Consider the following 19840-nt stretch of genomic DNA (forward strand, 5'->3'; position numbering starts at 1 on the left):
AATGGAAATTTTAAAGGGAATGTACCATCAGGCCTGGGCTGAAGCACTGGAGGCAGGCCGACCCACCCCCAGTGGGAGGAAACCCCCACCCCTTTATGATACAGCTCCATCGATTCTAAAGGAGCACTGTCATAGAGGGGCGGGGGTTTCCTCCCACTGGGGGTGGGTCGGCCTGCCTCCAGTGCTTCAGCCCAGGCCTGATGGTACATTTCCTTTAAATATGATCTCAACACCTTTGGGTGTCAAGATAAACCTTCATGCCACAAATAATCTGTGTGTAAAAATAATCTAATAGTAGGAGCAGTGACCTGCTAAGCTACATAGATCCACAAACAACAGTGCAAACCCACATCCCTGGTCTACCTCGTGTTTCCCACATCTAGCTTACAAGTCGCTGATGGTGCAACATAAGGAGCAAAGTACTGGCCTTCTTATTGTACCAGGGAGACAATGGACAGCTGTAGACTCAAGCTCTAAGAGTATTCCCATTAATATTACAGTGATTTTCTTACATCAGACACTGCCCGATTATAAAAGCGGCACACATGCCAATCCCAAAAGGCTGCCTACTAATTTGCCTTGTACTTTGATGCATCCCGCGGCTCTCTGCTTGGGTTGCTCCAGTCGTCGGCTTCCGCAGCATTCTTGTAGTGTCTCCATGCTGACTTATTAAACACCGGCAGTCTCTCAAAGGAATCACCAGAAACAGCCTAAATAAGAAAAAGGGTAAATTGTATTAGACAAGCAATTTATCCAAAAAAAGAAAAGGTTCCCTATTAAGTTTCCAAAATCCTTAGCTAGAGCTCCGGAAATAATACCTTAAGGTAGATAACCGCATCTGTGCCAACACCTTCCATAGAATAGAGTTTAAGGTCTCCCTGGAAGTAGCGGGCGTAAAGTCGAGAAATGGGCAATCCATACCCAAAACCAGCCTAGAAAGAAAGGAAATGACAATAGAGATAGCATTAGTTTCTTCTAGATCAGTCATGTCAAACTCTGGCCCGCGGTGCGATTATTTTTGGCCCGCCAGGCAATTCAGAGCTTGAATTACATCTGGTCCGCCATGGCTACTATAAACAAGGGCTGGCTACTATAAACAAGACTATGGGGGAGGGCTGGCTCCTATATAAGAATATTAGGGAGGGCTGGCTACTGTAGGAGACTATTGGGGAGGGCTGGCTACTATAGGAGACTATTGGGGAGGACTGGCTACTATATAGGACACTTGGGGGGATGGCTACTATTTGGGCACTACTGAGAAGGCTGGCTACTATGTCGGGCAATTTTTGTTGGAATGGCAACTACATAGGGCAATATTGGGGGGTTGGCTATTACATGGTTACATGGGTTGGGGTTTAATCATATCATAGCAATTTATCATGTCATTTATCATAGTGCACAGTGCTGGCCCGCGACTTTGTCCAATTTGTTAATTTTGGCCCACTGTGTATTTGAGTTTGACACCACTGTTCTAGATCAATAAACAGATACACCTGGATTTATAGAAAAAGGAAGAAATATGATTTGGCTACACCACTTTAGCGCAGGGGTAGGTAACCTTGGCTCTTTTAAATGAACCCATGGTTCCCACATGGTATTTTGGGCCATTTTTTGAACTGTAAGGGTATGTGCACACTACGGATTCAAAACAGAGAACTTCAAGCGGATTCCGCTGCATGCCCCCGCCTGAAGTTCGGCCTGTCTCATAGGCTCCGTTCTATGCTCAGACATGTCAATTCTTTGGCCGGACGGTGGAATCTGCCTGAGCATAGAATGGAGCCTATAGGACGGGCAGAACTTCAAGAGCAAGTCTGCAGCTGAATCTGCTTAAGTTCCCCTCACAGAATCCGTAGTGTGCACATACCCTAAAACTGCTATTTGTTCCCTATGGATCTAATCACTTCCTGGTTTCCTCTCTGACTTGTGACCCTGCTGTCACTATTAGCTATAAATGCCTAAAAAAAACCAGACCACCACAAAAATACGGCTGTTGCAGCCATTAATAGCTTACAAAATGGCCTAACATGCTGTGTGTGAACATAGCCTAATAGAAACATGGCTCCTGGCTACAGAACTGTTAACTGCATAGTCTAAGCAAATGATTATTTAGATATGGTTTAGCATCTTTTTATTTTTATAAAAGGGGTTGTTTCTAGAGAAGACCCCATGTTCATATACAGAATTCTATCATCTACTGGATTAAAAAAGAATAAATGCCATTTTATGTGCAATCTCAGCACATAAACTGAACAGTGCCGGGTACATAGCACAGTCTAGTGAATCCTGTATATGTGAGGCTATCTGGACACACTGAGGCCTCCAGCTGAGGTGACTGCCGCACCCCCCCCCCAAATGACACCACAGGCTTTAATGGGTTGTTATGTCATATGCACACCCAAACAATGTGAGCAGTGTTTTAGCTTGCCCCACCTATTCCTACTACTATCTGGATGTACTGTCCTATGAAGCACTCTGTCTTTTTGTGTCTATGAGCCAGAACAGAGAACTTCCCTTTGCAGGACTTGGCTTCTTCAGGGTAAATGTCTGGCCAGAAAAATGCCAATACCAGCTGTTTGCAGAGAGTGCCTGAAGCCAGACTTACAGCAATCCACTGCAGTGTGTGTATTCTGAAGGGAAATAAGTCTGGTGATTTGTATTTTACTTCTATTTAAAAGTCTTCCCATACTTATCAGCTGCTGTATGTTCTGCAGGAAGTGGTGTATTCTTACATTCTGACACAGTACTCTCTCATCCTGCTCTGGACAGTTCCTTTCATAGACAGAGGTGGCAGCAAAGAACCAAAGAAAACACCACTTCCTATAGGACATACAGCAGCTGATAATTACTGTAAGACTTGAGATTTATAATTAGAAGTCATTTACAAATCTGTATAACTTTTTGACTAAATTTTATTTACATTTTTTTTTCAGGCTATGTTCACACTATGTAAAAACAGCAGCCGTATTTCATAACAACGAACGTAGTGGTGCAAACAAAGGTCATTATTTGTTATGAAATATGCCCGTTGTCTTTACATAGTGTGAACAAAGCCTTAAGACTATATTTATAATGTTTAAATAAGTGAAGGAACATATGACCTCATAAACAGTTGTAATGAGCTGAGTATTCTGCCCCTTATGTCCCCTGATCTTGTTTGTTGCCTTATAAAGCTGAGAGCACACACAAGAAGTGATCTGCTTACCAATGGGACCGCTCTGCTTGGCTCCAAACTGGGTCTTGGTGCTGTGGAATACATGTAATTGAACAAGCGATCTATCTTCCTCAATGGCACTCCACCACCTTGGTCACTGATCTAGGGAAAAGGAAAGCATTATGGGGGAGATTTATCAAACATGGTGTAAAGTGAAACTGGCTCAGTTGCCCCTAGTAACCAGTCAGATTCCACCTTTCATTTTACAAAGAGTCTGTGAGGAATGAAAAGTGGAATCTGATTGGTTGCTAGGGGCAACTGAGCCAGTTTCACTTTACACCATGTTGGATAAATCTCCCCCTATGTCTCTAAGGGCCCTATTCCCCCGGACGATTTTAGTTCGCATAATCGTTAACGATCTCAAACGACCGCTATTGCGAAATACCTGAAAGCGTTCACTCATTTCCATGGAACGATAATCGTTACTTATGATTGTATTTGCGATAGTTTTTTCTTCGCTATTGCGTTCGTATCTACTGCGAACGACGTCTTATTCAATGCGAACGTTTTGCGAACGAGCAACGATAAAAATAGGTCCAGGTCTTATAAAGCAATCAACGATTTTTCGTTTGGTCGTTAATCGTTAACTGCTATTCAAACAAACGATTATCGTTGAGATTCGAACGATTTAACGATAATCTGAACGATAATCGTCCGGTGGAATAGGGCTCTTAGGATTAAAGGCTGCTGGGCATGGAACCTGCACTGAACTACTGCCTCTAGCTTAGGTTTACACAGCTGGTGCTAAAAGAGATTTCTGACTTTTAACAGTAAAGCTTAATAGATCAGACTTGTAAATGTGTCTTACTGAGACTCTGTCAGTAGTTTATACTGTCCTTTCTCAGGGTAGCATGAACTAGTCACAGAGAAGCTGAACAGAATGATGTATCACTTACATTGTTCTGTGCAGCTGATTTGGAGATATCCTACTGAACACCATGGACAATAAGTAGTCCTCTCCATTTTGTGTGAGCTCAGTAGTCCTCAATATTTATGGAGAAGCAGAAAACTCTGCCCACCAGCTGATGATTAGCAATCAACTGTCAATCAGCAGCTGGAGGGCAGGAGGAGGGGTGTGGCAAGAATCCTTTCTCCTGCATATTAGGAGAACGGCTAAAGAAAATGATGTCAGTAATACACCGATCTCTTCAGCATTTATGTCACTAGTTTAAGCTGCCCTCATTTAGGGTGGAATAAACCTAGTGACAGATTCCCTTTTATGTTGCTTTCAAGACAGTTATTATACATGGGATTGTCAAATTCTATGATCCATTTGATCTATTTGCAGGCACTTTGGGGTCATGTATGCAAGTTGTGGAGGTTGCATAAGGGCATTTTCAGTTTAAATATTATCTAATCATTCTGGTAAAGGGGTTATCCAGGATTTAAAAAAAACAAAAAAACATTGCCACACCTGACCTCAGGCTGTGTGTGGTAGCTCCATTAATTTAATGAAAACTACAATGAAGTTGCAATATCACACACAAACTGAGGATACGAGTTTTGGGAAGAAAGCCAGTATGGTTTTTATATCCCTGTATAACCCTAGATATGCCAAGAAGAAATGACCCCCTTAAGGCCTGCAGTTTTATGTTCTATGTTCCCATGCTCCTCAGAGAACTCGCCTACAGACATCTACTCTTTTACATTTAATGTATGAACTATGCTACAAATGGTTGGTTAAAATCTCTTCTGATTTGTTCACAGCATCTTTCATTTCCTACATCCAGGAGGGGAGATAACCTATAGTGTGAACATACCTTTATAGATAGATCTTCTTTTCCAAGTGTCACCAATATCTTTATAGGTGGCAGGGCCCCTGAACTGCCTTCGTGCTGCTCCACAGTGGCTCTCATTGAATTCTTTAAGGAACAGAAATGTAAATGTGAGATTTAAAGAGAAAGTCTCACGAAATGTAAAACTCACAGGAAGGCAGGGGGGTGCGGGAACATAATTAAGAAAGTATATTTACCCGTCCCCTTGCCTCTGTAGCACTGCTCCTCGCTCTCTTCAGCAGCCGTCTGATGCCATTTGGCTATGTCATGTACCCGGCTCCTTCTATTGCAACATCACAGCCTTACTGATGGATTACCCGTTCAGCCATTCAGTCACTGCTGCGGTGTCCCGCACCAGTCGCTGATTGGCTAAGTGGACAATCAATCAACGGGGTACATGATGTTGCAGCAGCAGGATCAGCTGGAGGGTGGTGGGAGGTAAGGGTATAGGCACACTACGGAATCAGTGCGGATGACCTGCGGCGGATTCCACAGCTCATCCCCGCTCACAGCCATGCTCATTTCCACCCGTGCCATAGACTCCATTCTATGGTCAGGCGGATTCCACCCTCCGTCCAAAGAATGAACCCAGCCATGAGCGGGGGTGAGCTGCGGGTGATCGGCGCGGATTTCGTAGTGTGCACATAACCTAAGGCAGCGCTAAGGGAGCATGAGGATGGGTAAGTATAGTTTCTTTATTATGTTCCAGCACCCCTCTGCCTGCCTGTGAGTTTTACATTTCATGGGACTACTCCTTTAATGACATAGTGGACCTATTAGACAGAAAGGTGCAGGTATATACAACATGGATACACAAACATAACTAATATAAATGTTACATAGCACATATATAGAATTATCCCTTGCAGCTATTTCAGCTGTGTCTTAATAAGTATCTTTGGACATAAACGGACTAAAATTGCTAAACTGGGCAGTAATGACATACAACTACCATACACCTATGGGAGCTTCCGAAGGAAGCTACTCCATTCTCTTCGGCAGCTACACAGACAACGTATGGAGCTCTGTGCATATCAAACACTCAGGTCCCCATTTTGGAAATGGGAAGGGGGGTCCCCAGAGGTCAGACCCCCTGCTATCCGATACTTAACCCCTATCCATAGGATATATTTATTATTTTAACTGCACATCTACCATATAAAAGCTCCAATCTTAGATTTATTACTTATTCTTTTCCTGCTCTAATTTATAATGAAAACCTATGTAGAATTTATGTAGCGCTGTCCCTGAGGAGACCCTATACAAATAATGCCAGCCCCCCTAATCCTACGACCTGGATGGAGAGCTGCATTGTTTTCTTTTATTCCTAAGTTTTGGAGAGGGCCCAAGTCACTGATTATGGTGTAGGTATCTGCCGTGTACGCGTCGCCTGCTCCGTACCAGTAGGGGAATACTGTTGCTATGTGCTTTTTTTTGGCACCAACATAATTAAAACTCTAAGCAACAAGAAGACTTAACTCAAGTCTTCTTTGAGTCGAAATTACTACTTTCTGCTACTATGATTACTAATTATAAAAGTAAAATAACAAGGTAATAGGCTTAACATCAGAATAAAGTAGCTATTTAAATGCCCAATTATTAATAAAATTGTTGCTCAAGGACTGCGTGTAACAAGGCACCACAATATATCATTGTGGAAACTGCCAATCTTTTCTTATGAAATGAAATGCTTGCTGCTTCACACCACCCAAGTCGTGTTATCCCTTATTATAGCAGTAAATTACTCTGTAACCAGGTTGAACCGGAGCCAAGATCAGGATAGTGATACCTCTAATTCTGAATAATTATGGCAAGGCATTTTATCCTTAACTGGATTCCAATACACACTGTTATTACTTTGTTTCGGAAAGAATTACGCAAACATTTCAAGGGAACAAGTTTTGCTGACCCACAATGCTTTGCTGCTCCTTCTGCAAGACATATTATTACACTAATGTGGCATACAAAGAGAACTATTTCCAAGTTTGCTCAGGAGTCTGGGCTGAACTTTTTATTTTTTATTACCGTTCTCCTCGTGTCTGGGAAGTGACCTAAGTGCACAAGAATTATACCACAATGTTTGGCTTAACAATAAACACAGCTTTGCGACACTGTAGAGAAGACTGCGTTATTGAGTTAAAATAAAGTAGAGATGTGGGTGCCATAACCCATATAGCAAGTTTTTTTTTTTTTCCGAAGAACCAAAGATCTGTCCAAGAGAAGCAACAACAGGGCATGTCTATAAAATGTGCCCGATGCCTTGTTTAAAGGACAAGTGCCATGAAAAACTTTTTCCCAGTAATTGAAGCACATTACAAAGTTATATAACTGTAATATGCTTCAATCACCTATCTGCCTCCCTTCCCTGTCTTTTCCCCCCTCCACCCCCCACCAGGAAGTGTCCTAACTCAGACAGACCTAATTACTGTCGTCACTATCACCAGGCTCTTCTCTCAGCTCCTTCTCCTGTTACACTAGCCTCCCCCCTTCCCTGCCTTGTCAGGAGACTCAGCTTGCTAAGCTCCAATTGGCTGAACAACTGCAAGCCATCACTTGGACTGGGGAGGGGGGGCTGGTGTAACAGGACCTAGAGCAGCCCTCCTGCTGATGACTCATCCTCACAAGAAGGAGCTGCCTGGTGACGGTGACGACAGTAATTAGGTCTGTGTGAGTCAGGACACTTCCTGGTGGGGGGTAGAGGGGGGGAAAGACAGGGAAGGGAGGCAGATAGGTGATTGAAGCATATTACAGTTATATAACTTTGTAATGTGCTTCAATTACTAGGAAAAAGTTTTTCATGGCACTTGTCCTTTAAGGCAAAAAATGATCTTTTAATCCGCAGCGCTGTGTCACACAGGTGCGGTCTAAAGTGTCTGTAGCCCAGATCTGCGATGCCTCTCCTTCCTTCCTCCCCACCCTTATTATTAGGAACACCTCCAGGCAGGATTTCTATTCATCGCTCATCTAAACTGCACCTGTGTCGCTATGGAATATGTGCACTGTTTAGACAAGTGATGAATAGAAATCCTGAAGGTATTCCTAATGATGAGGAGGAAAAAAGGAGAGGCGTTGCAGACCTGGGGCACAGACACTCTAGGGCCAGTATGACACAGGGTTACAGATTAAAAGATAATTTTTTGTTCTAACCAAGGAACATTTTAATAGACATGATCGGTAAGGATTTACTCTCATCAAACAGATGGTACTAGTGATTTGGTGGATACAGAGTTGCTTTATTGCAAATTCTTACTGTTTCCAACAGCATTCAAAAAATGATGGACATTTCGTAAGAACAAAGGCTTTTTTCCTGAATTGCCTTCACTACCAACCTCTGTTCACAGTCAGATTTGTTTCAGGATGACACCCCATCAGCAATGAGCACTGAACAAATATTGTTTTGTAGGGAGGTTTTCTCATGTCATGTTAAAGGAGTCACCCAGGCTTAGAAAAACATGGCTGCTTTGTGTGGGGTTTTGCGATTAGGCTTATTCACTTCAATGGAACTGAGTTGCAAAACCCCACCCAAACTAGAGACAAAAGTCATGCAGTTTTTGTAAGAAAGAGGCAATTTTTTTTCTAATCCTGGATAACCTCTTTAAGTAGCCAGATGCTGGTTGGAAAGGAGTGGGGAAGCAATTCTCATTGGAGCCAATTTCTTTTCAAACAATAACAGTCTGTCATCGGTTGGTTAAAGTGATTGTTAGATTATATCTCTCAAGCGGTCTTTTTGGTTGAAACGGCTTTCAACAATTTTAAAAGGTGTGTAAGTAGGTTTAGGAGTAAATACAAATAAAAGTTTAGGGGGTACATTTAATGGTTATTCATGGTCTATGGTGCTCTTCTGGTGGTCTACAGAAGTTATGATGTTAATAAATATTTAAGGGTAACACCTCATGTTCTATGGTAGGGAAGGGGTCCAATGCATGGCAATGGGTGGGGGTGTTGGGGACTATGTGACAGAGAGCAAGGAGAGCACAACTAGCAACCCATTGGGCAAGCTTGGCCCTTGCTGTCCTGTTCAGGAAACAGGGAAATGACCATTGTTAGTTGTTATGTGTTAGTTGTTATGTGGCCACTAGGTGTCTCCCTTCCCTACAATCTGCTGTCCACTGCCTGTTAGTAGATTTCCATCACTAGTTACAGGACAGAAAGACAGGAAGCTAGGAAGTACCAGATATCTACTGCTCTGGGCTGGTTAGAGGCATAGACAAAAAGACTGTGTACCTGCAAGCTAAGAGACTGTTTCATACTTCACAAGACCTACACTGTTCCTGAAAGGTAAATCAAGGTTTCCAAGGTAAATCGGCCCAGAGCACTTTTAGGAGCACTGCCCCACCCCAACATCGTCATTCAGCCAGGCTGCTCCACTGATTATCAATAGAGCATACCTTTCTCCTCAGCGGCCCGGACACTATAGGGAGCTATCAGCAGGTTAGACAAATCAAACCTTTAAGTAGGTAACTGGCATCATGGATACATGCATATCTGTGCTGTAAGTTTCAGACCACCAAAGCACTGTTGTTTTGTATCAACACTACAGAAGGCTTTTCAAAGCTGTCAAAACAGAATTCCCCAAAAGCTTAGTCTCTTTAAAGTGTGTTTTGCATTTTAACATGGAAATCATGTAATCATATTTACAACCTAACATCTACAAACGTAAGAAGTGACCCAAATAATTTGGAACAGAAAGGATGTAAGTAATACTGAAGGAAGGTTTACAAGTTCTAACACTAATCTTGCATCCATCTGGCAAGCAGAGAATTCAGATATTTAGGGAACCTTTTTTTTTTTTTTTTTTTGCATCTGTACTGAAAGTATGAAGGACAGTTTAGTTTTTACACACAATCACTGAAAGAGTAGTAGATGCTTGGGACAAACTTCCAGCAGATGTAGTAGGTAAATCTACAATAACTGAATGTAAACCTGTCTGGGATGTAAAGATCACTTTTCAGCAGTCTCCTCCCTATTGTCAGAGGCAAGATTACAGCTCAAGTCTATAATGCCTAATAATGTCCAATAAACAGCAAATATGGTATACTTTATGTGTACAAGGAATATTAACCAAAATGTTAAACATACATAAAAAAACATAGAAAGCTTATTATTGTTAACCTACCTTAAACAATTCAAACAGCATATGAAACAAATGAGAGGGCACATAGACCACCTGCAGTGGTCTGCCAGGAGCTTTAGCTACAAAGAGATCAATAAAATGTATACAAATCTAATAAAAAGAAGTATAGGACATATAATGCATATAACATATAAATGTCTAATTATCAGGATTTCTAAACATTTTCTGCTCTGTATAGAGAAACATTCAGTGCATACTATATCTACACCTATCTCAATGGCAGACACAAGGGTGCCCTGCTTTGGAGAGTTGACACTGATGTTGATGGTCAGTTGAGAAGACTATGCCAATGATGCCAACACACGTGGCTGATAAAGTGTATAGACACGTACAAGCCTTGGTGATGATGGCTATTACAGCTAACACATATGCATAATTTTTAAAATAAACCTTACATCCTAAAGTGCCTGGTAATCTGGCATATACAGTCTACATTAATGGGGAACTATGAGCAGGTTAGACCAATCTAACCTGCTGAGAGCCCCCCAATAGCTCCTCAGCGCTATAGGGGGCTGTCAGCAGGTTAGATTGGTCTAACCTGCGGATAGTTCCCCTTTAAGCCATTGCACATAAAACCATATAAGTGACAGATAATACCTTACCATTGAATTCTTCAATTTTAAGCTCAGGTGCTGCCATGTAGTATTGCTCACACAGCATTTTTGCCGTTTCATAGGCATCTGTCAAGAAGAACATATATTGGTGTTGGCCTACTCAAGTAATACTATGCTACATAGCAAATTGCACTATAGTGCCCACTTTTTTAACCAACCATATAATGAGTGTAATGTTAAATCACCAAATTAGCACCAAATGATGTAGCTAGGAGCAACATAATCCCTGGCGTAACAATTGTATGTTAAGTCAATTAGAACGTGGAGTTAAATGCGTCTATGTGATCAAGTTAACATAGGCCACATCTGTATAAATCAAATGTGCTGCATCTAACCTTGAGGATGGTGCGGTGAATAGTGACACTTTAAAGGGGTGCTCCAGCATGGGGGCACTTTTTTGGGGGGACCGGGGAGGAGGTGACTGAAATAATCCAGCGGCAGGTCCCGCATCACGGCGCTCCGGTGCCCGGTTCCCGGCCGCTTCCGGGTGTCTGATGCTGCCCGAGATGCTACGTCGCAGGGCCACTCAGCCACTCAGTGAAGGAGGCGGGATCCGTTTGAAGTCCGCTCGGATCCCGCCTCCTTCACTGAGTGGCTGAGCGGCCTTGAGACGTAGCGTCTCAGGCGGCGTCAGACACCCGGAAGCGGCCGGGAACCGGGTACCGGAGCACCGTGATGCGGGACCCGCCGCTGGAAACGGGGAGGTAAGTGGACGTCTTTTATTTCAGCCACCTCCTCCCCGGTCACCCCTTTAAGGGTGCCTTCACACCTACCGGATTCACAGCGGATCTCACTTCTGCGGATTCGAAGCGAGAACCGCTGCGGATCCGGTATCAATTCATCCCTATGATAGCACATATTCGCAGCGGGATTAACATCCCGCTGTGAATATGTGCTTTAACTCCCTGGTGCCCGCAGCCCCTCCGTCGCATCCCCGGCCACATCCCCCCCATCAGCCAACCCCCAGCCCAGTCAGCTGAGCGGGACCGGAGCCAGGAGTCTCACTGCAGCCGCGCCGCCGAGCAGGTAATGTATGCTCGCGGCGGCGGGCCGGAGATGGGCTGATGGGGGGGATGTGGCCGGGATGGGGGGGTATGTGCCGCCGCCGGGGATGGGGGATGCGACGGCGGGGCTGCGGGCACCAGGGAGTTAAAGCACATATTCACAGCGGGATGTTAATCCCGCTGCGAATATGTGCTATCATAGGGATGAATTGATACCAGATCCGCAGCGGTTCTCACTTCGAATCCGCAGAAGTGAGATCCGCTGTGAATCCGGTAGGTGTGAAGGCACCCTAAAGTGTCACTGTCATTTATTTATTTTTTGCAGAAATCAATAGTACAGGCGATTTTAAGAAATTTGGGTTTTATTAGCCGAAAAAGCAGTTTGAAGCTCTCCCCCATCTTCGTTGTTCTGTATGGAGAGGGGAGGGGTGGAGGGAGATAAGGCACCAAAACAGGACAACAAAGAGTTAATTTACAGCTACATCACCGGGCTATCTCCTCTGAAGTCAGCATTGACCTCTGAATAGCGGCTTTCACACATGTTCTACTGTGTAATCCTTTGTTCTCTGCTGGTGACTAATCTCCCTCCTCCCCCTCCCCTCTCCATAGAACAGACAGGGCCCCACTGATGTAAACCAGTTGAGATATCCTGATAATGAGCAGTGAATGAGAGAGCGGGGGTGGGGTGTGGGGGGGGGGGTTTGGGGGACCTGGGAAAGGCTTTTTGAATGCAGATAATGGCATATTTGCCTAATAAACTCAATTACTAATTTTATTAAAAATCGCCTGTACTATTGATTTCTGCAAAAATAGAAATAAAAAATACGACAGTGACAGTCAATTAGAAATTAAATGCATCATTGTGATCAAGTTAACACAGGCCACATCTGTATATACCAAATTTGCTGCATCTAACCTTGAGGATGGTGCAGTGAATCGCACACAGTGTAATGGGGGTGACAGTATCACTTTAAGGAGAACTAGTATCCCTTTGACCTATGTCCATAGGCCTCTCACTTGCCAGCCAGCATCCTGAAACAGCTGTTTGCAGAAGGGTAACCTTTACTTTTGGAGAGATAAATCCATAATCAAATGTTCTAAGACTCCTAGTTGGATTGAAACACTGCCTTAAAGGAACACCATCTTTACAAGGTGATGGGAGATCTATTTTGCATATCCTTTTTTCCTAGAAGATCAGCAATAGCCTTTAAGTCTAAGGGTGCTATTACACGGGCCGATGGCCGACTGATCAATACTGTAAACCAGGGCTAGATCAGCGCTAGTTTACTAGGCCTATTACATGGCCCAATAATCATTTAGCAAGGCCTGCATGGACATCGTTAGCGATGTCCATGGAGCCCTTGCCTAAACAGTTTTTACATTACCTATCCACTTTCCCGGTCTCCTCCTGCACTCTGCATGCTTCCTCCCTGGTCCTACACAGTGCAGTTTAAGAGCGGCATGTCAGAGATTATAGGCCGCTCAACCAATCACTGGCAGGGACCACCGTGGCCAGTGATTGGCTGAGCAGCCTGTAAGCTGAGACAGGCCGCTCTGAAGCTGCAGCGCGTGGGACCAGAAGAAGGCATGCAGAGTGCAGGAGGAGACTGGGAACGTGGAAACACATAGTGATGTGTGGTTGGCGGACATTTTTAGGTCAGGGCCTAAAGAAACGATCAGCTGATGATCATAGGCTGATCGCTGTATCTATTACACAAAGCAATAATCGGCTGATCTCTAAGTGTAAGAGCTAAAAAAATGAAATGCTCCCAAACCTAGCTGGTCTTACTCACCCCCTGAGTATTTTGAGCCATCTCCCGTCTTTCTAGCTGCTGCCGTTCCTGAGTTACAAGTTTTTCTAAAAACTACATTTCCCATCATGCAATGCTTCTGCCTGATGAATGGTGAAGTAGCAGAGCTGAGACAATGAAGGAGATGATGACAGTGTAGTAGAGCTGAGATGGCGGTGTCGGTGTAGCAAAGCTGAGTTGGAAGAGACGTTGTAGCAGAGCTGAGTTGGAAGTGACGTTGTAGAAGAGCTGAGTTGGGGGTGACAGTGTAGCAGAGCTGAGTTGGGGGTGACATTGTAGCAGAGCTGAGTTGGGGGGAAGGCGTAGCAGAGCTGAGTTGGGGGGAAGGCGTAGCAGAGCTGAGTTGGGGGGGAAGGCGTAGCAGAGCTGAGTTGGGGGGGAAGGCGTAGCAGAGCTGAGTTGGGGGGGAAAGGCGTAGCAGAGCTGAGTTGGGGGGAAAGGCGTAGCAGAGCTGAGTTGGGGGTGACGGTGTAGCAGTGCTGAGTTGGGGGTGACGGTGTAGCAGAGCTGAGTTGGGGGGGACAGTGTAGCAGAGTTGAGTTGGGGGGGACGGTGTAGCAGAGCTGAGTTGGGGGGGACGGTGTAGCAGAGCCGCGGACGATTGGGGGGCCGGAGCTTGCTGCGGGCGATGGGGGGGGGGCGGAGCTTGCGAGGATGAAGCTTGCCGCGGGCGATCGCGGGGGCGGAGCTTGCCGCGGGGGCGCAGCTTGCCACGGGCGATGGGGGCGGAGCTTGTTGTGGATAATCGCGGGGGTGGAGCTTGCCGCGGGCGATCACGGGGGCAGAGCTTGCCGCGGGGGGGGGGGGGGGGGGGGGGGGTGTGTGTGTGCCGTGGGTGAGTGCAGCGGCTATGCCGCGGGTGAGTGAGGGATGCCACGGGTGATGGGGGGCGGGGGGCTGTGTGCTGCGGGTGAGTGCTGCCGGGAGGCTGTGGACACAGGGGGTGAGCTCTGGGCTGGGGGTGACCGGGTGGCTGCTGTTAGAGAGGGATGCAGTCACAGCTGCGCTGATTACTGTCTCCCTCTCTAACAGCAGCCATCCCATCAGTGTTCTCAGTCACTTCACTGTGCTGGGACTGAGGACACGTGATGCCGACACAGAGGGTGGGGGCCAGGAGCAGGGAGCATATCGGGTTGGACTGAGGTCTGATGATTCTATGCAATCTGTGGAGGTGAATGCAGCTGGATAACAGCAAAACTGTGCAGAATCCATAATAACTGTATATTGGAAAGATGGAAAGCTAAGGGTGGGCAACATATTAATGCAAAAATAATTTTAACACGTCTTTATAGCAGACTCTGCTTAAGGAGAACTAGTATCCCTTTGACCCAGACCTGTAAACTAAAGCCTTTGATCACAATACCTTCTAATGTCCATTTTTTAAGTCTTCTCCAGAATCTTCTAGTAAATGTATTAACACTGAAAAACTCACCTTTCACTACCTCTGGAACATTGCAGGAGGGATCAATGCTGCCAATATGTTTTGGATGTGCAGGATTTCTGTCCCCTCCAAACAGAAGAGCTTAAAAGCAAAAAAATATATTAAAGCGTAACTATAAAATATTTTGACCATTTAGTTTTAGTTAGTTATGGCCATTTTAAGAATTTTTGCAATATACAATAATAATCTAAAATGAACAGTTTTCCTAATACACCTAGCTGAATGTGCTCTCAGCCCTCTGCCTGCCTGTGCATTACTTGTCCCTTCCTGCTGGCCACGCCCCCCTGGAGATCTGTACTTTATGTACGGGTTCTCAGCCAGCAAGGACATGACAGGCAGCTCACACTGTAATCCCACATGTAGTGTAGGGCAGAGCTGGTATATGTAGTGTACGGCAGTGATAGCAGATAACAGTGTGCACATTCATTATACATGTTCCCATAAGGCTCTGCTGGGTTCTGCTATGTTAGGGAGGCAGCAGATGCACTGTACCCACAGACCCCCAGCTTCCCACTCCTACCTCAGTGTGGAGCCGGCAGCACTGCATCCCCACTGAGCAGGAAGTAGTGGAGGCTGAGGGGTTTGCTGTGCAGGACAGGCTGCGGGCGGAGCAGGGGCGGGGCTTGTCGTCCGGGGGCAGGGCTTATTAGGATATTCATTTGTTTGTGTGTGGCAAATTAATGTCCCGATAAGCCCCACCCCCGGACGGCAAGCCCCGCACCCTGCTCCGGCCACGGGTGGTGTACTCTGGGCTGTACATCAATCAGTAATATAGGGGCCATCACCCATCCCTGCTGAAAGCTTGCCCCAGAGCCTCCGCCTGTCCTGCACTGACTGCAAACCCCTCAGCCTCCACTACTTCCTGCTCAGTGGGGATGCAGTGCTGCCGGCTCCACACTGAGGTAGGAGTGGGAAGCTGGGGGTCTGTGGGTACAGTGCACCTGCTGCCTCTCTAACATAGCAGAGACCACCAGAGACTGATGGGAATAACATGTATAATCCATGTGCACACTGTTATCTGCTATCACTGCCCTACACTACATATACCAGCCCTGTCCTACACTACATATACCAGCCCTGCCCTACACAAAATATACCAGCCCCGCCCTACACAAAATATACCAGCCCCGCCCTACACTACATATACCAGCCCCGCCCTACACTACATATACCAGCCCCGCCCTACACTACATATACCAGCCCCGCCCTACACTACATATACCAGCCCCGCCCTACACTACATATACCAGTCCCGCCCTACACTACATATACCAGCCCCGTCCTACACTACATATAACAGCCCTGCCCTACACTACATATACCTGCCCCGCCCTACACTACATATACCAGCCCTGCCCTACACTACATACAGTATACCAGCCCTGCTCTACACTACATATACCAGCCCTGCCCTACACTACATATACCAGCCCTGCCCTACACTACATATACCAGCCCTGCACTACATATACCAGCCCTGCCCTACTGTACATATAACAGCCCTGCCCTACACTACATTTACCAGCCCTGCCCTACTGTACATATAACAGTGGGTTAGGGGGATGAATTACATGGGTGGGTACTCTGGCAGAATGCAAATGGTCTGTACATCATGTGTAGTATTAACTCTTTCTGCCAGTTAGAGGTCACCCAGCTTTCCCAGATCGTCTATCTTCCATCACCTGATCCTCCACCAGCAGCCCACTGATTCATAGTAGAGCTAGCTGTGGTGTGAGGGAGATGAGAGAGAGGCCACGCTCACTTTCTCTCAGCCAGAAGAAAAATTCATTTATTTGTTTGAGCCGAACAACTGGTGATATCTCAGCAACCGCACAAGATATCCACACAAGTTAGGGCTCTTTTTAAAGGGTATCGCGTGGGCTTTTTATTTGAGGAATTTCATTTTTTGGTCACTTAAATTATAGTTGCGCTTTAAAGTTACTTCTATTAATTGAGAGTTAAAAGTTAAAACAAGGTATAAATATGTTTAAGTAAAGACCTAAAATTGGGATAAACGCTTCTCCCTCAGTTAGCAGCCAGCTCTAAGGAGTTTGTTTGTCCAAGCTTCTTTCATTTAGGAATTACGGAGGTCACTTTGCAGAAATATTTTGTACACCTCTCCAGATCTGAGTCTCCACACAATCCTGTATCTGAGCGCTACAGGCAGTTCTTTCCTTCTCATGGCTTGGTTTTTACTCTGATATCCATAGTTTTCATCCTGTCCCCCTAAGTCTTTTCTGAAAAGACTTATGCTATAGACTGTCCCATCTTTGGCCCCGTTCTATTTTACCAATATCCTTTTTCAGGTGAGGTCTCCAGAACTGGACCCAGTATTCCAGATGTGGCCTCACCAGAGCTCTATACAGCAGGATCACAATCTCCCGCTTCCTACTGGTTATACCTCTAGCTATACAGCACAGCATACGATTTGCTTTCCCCACCGCCTGGTTGCACTGGTGACTCATTTTAAGGCTGTCAGAAATCACTACCTCTAAATCCTTCTCTTCTGAAGTCTTTGCCAACGCAGAACTGTCGATATGATACTCGGATAGAGGATTCCTCCTCCCCAAGTGCATTATTTTACATCTGGAAACATTGAACTGCAGTTTTCATTCTTTGGACCACTTATCTGGTAATGCTAAATCTGTTTCCATATCACTGACACCTTCAGAAATATCAACCCTGTAGCACACTTTTGTGTCATCAGCAAACAGACAAACCTTCCCTACCAAACTTTTCCTAAATGTCACTATCCTTACCTACTAAACCTTCTTCTATGTCACTATCCTTACCTACTAAACCTTCTCCTAATATCACTATCCTTACCTACCAAACCTTCTCCTATGTCACTATCCTTACCTACTAAACCTTCTTCTATGTCACTATCCTTACCTACCAAACCTTCTCCTAATATCACTATCCTTACCTACCAAACCTTCTCCTAAATGTCACTATCCTTACCTACTAAACCTTCTTCTATGTCACTATCCTTACCTACCAAACCTTCTCCTATGTCACTATCCTTACCTACCAAACCTTCTCCTATGTCACTATCCTTACCTACCAAACCTTCTCCTATGTCACTATCCTTACCTACCAAACCTTCTCCTAGGTCACTATCTTTACCTACCAAACCTTCTCCTATATCACTATCCTTACCTACCAAACCTCCTAATGTCACTATCCTTACCTACCAAACCTTCTCCTTATGTCACTATCCTTACCTACCAAACCTTCTCCTATGTCACTATCCTTACCTACCAAACCTTCTCCTATGTCACTATCTTTACCTACCAAACCTTCTCCTATGTCACTATCCTTACCTACCAAACCTTCTCCATATGTCACTATCCTTACCTACCAAACCTTCTCCTATGTCACTATCCTTACCTACCAAACCTTCTCCTAATATCACTATCCTTACCTACCAAACCTTCACCTAATGTCACTATCCTTACCTACCAAACCTTCTCCTATGTCACTATCCTTACCTACCAAACCTTCTCCTATGTCACTATCCTTACCTACCAAACCTTCTCCTAAATGTCACTATCCTTACCTACTAAACCTTCTTCTATGTCACTATCCTTACCTACCAAAGCTTCTCCTATGTCACTATCCTTACCTACCAAACCTTCTCCTATGTCACTATCCTTACCTACCAAACATTCTCCTATGTCACTATCCTTACCTACCAAACCTTCTCCTAGGTCACTATCTTTACCTACCAAACCTTCTCCTATATCACTATCCTTACCTACCAAACCTCCTAATGTCACTATCCTTACCTACCAAACCTTCTCCTTATGTCACTATCCTTACCTACCAAACCTTCTCCATATGTCACTATCCTTACCTACCAAACCTTCTCCTATGTCACTATCTTTACCTACCAAACCTTCTCCTATGTCACTATCCTTACCTACCAAACCTTCTCCTATGTCACGTACAAACATATTAAAAAGAATAGCACCCAGAACATACCCTGGCACACCACTTGTAACCAGTCTCTGCTCGGAATATACACCATTAACAACAACCCTCTGATATCTATCCTTCAGCCAACAACAAATCCACTGAACTATCCAGGGATTAAGTTGAATCCTCACTAATTTCTCTATCAGCTCTTTATGGGAAACTGTATCAGAGGCTTTGCTGAAGTCCAGATAGGCGATATCCACAGCACCAACCTGATCCAGTACTTGAGATTATTAGTCTGCCAGGATCTGCCCTCAGTAAAGCCATGCTTATTCATCAAGTTGTTGAGTTTTTGATGATCAATTATCTGTGTTTTTACAACTACAGATGTCAAGCTAACTGGTCAGTAGTCACTGGCCCCTTTTCTATTACCCTTCTTGTGGATAAGTACAACATTGGTCAGTCTAATTGTAGAATGATGGGGGAAACGTTTTAAAATTATTTTAGCATCAGGCCGCAATAAAGTGTAAAAAGTGAAGGGGTCTGAAGACTTTCCGAATGCACTGTATACTAAATTACTATTTTCCTTGTACTTTTTTCTTTTGCTACCCTTTAGAACACCTTTCATACATGGCCACCGTTGTGCATGTACAATTTCCTTAAGGAAAAATTAGTAGAATATGGAACATTTCATTTTCACCAAGCGGCTTTAGCTTTATACTTACTGTGCTGATTAATGAGCATACGGAATGAGATTCTATTTGTGTAGAACCTGTCCAGGAAATATTGGATATTACTGCTGACAAAGGGGTCAAATCCGTATTTCTCTTTGTATTCAATCACCCCTTGGGCCATGGTGGGAACCACATCATTGTGTCTATTTCTCACTTGAATGAGAATATTTAAAAAGCTAAAAAAGGTGGAGAAAGGAA

At 44.7% G+C, this 19840-nt stretch overlaps 1 protein-coding gene across 1 annotated transcript in view; it reads right to left on the reverse strand.

The window, feature by feature from the left end:
- Positions 1–212: 212 nt before the first annotated feature.
- Positions 213–19840, reverse strand: part of PDK3 (pyruvate dehydrogenase kinase 3) — a 48187-nt gene continuing 28559 nt past the window's right edge. The window contains exons 4-11 of the mRNA XM_069944488.1: positions 19634–19818; positions 14982–15071; positions 10723–10800; positions 10103–10179; positions 4972–5073; positions 3203–3313; positions 819–932; positions 213–710 (exon numbers count right to left, since the gene is read on the reverse strand). Of these exons, the coding sequence (XP_069800589.1) occupies positions 570–710; positions 819–932; positions 3203–3313; positions 4972–5073; positions 10103–10179; positions 10723–10800; positions 14982–15071; positions 19634–19818 (898 nt within the window). The 3' untranslated portion in view covers positions 213–569. The remainder of the gene's footprint in view (positions 711–818; positions 933–3202; positions 3314–4971; positions 5074–10102; positions 10180–10722; positions 10801–14981; positions 15072–19633; positions 19819–19840) is intronic.

This window comes from Dendropsophus ebraccatus, chromosome 11, assembly GCF_027789765.1.
Source record: "Dendropsophus ebraccatus isolate aDenEbr1 chromosome 11, aDenEbr1.pat, whole genome shotgun sequence".
Taxonomy (NCBI): domain Eukaryota; kingdom Metazoa; phylum Chordata; class Amphibia; order Anura; family Hylidae; genus Dendropsophus; species Dendropsophus ebraccatus.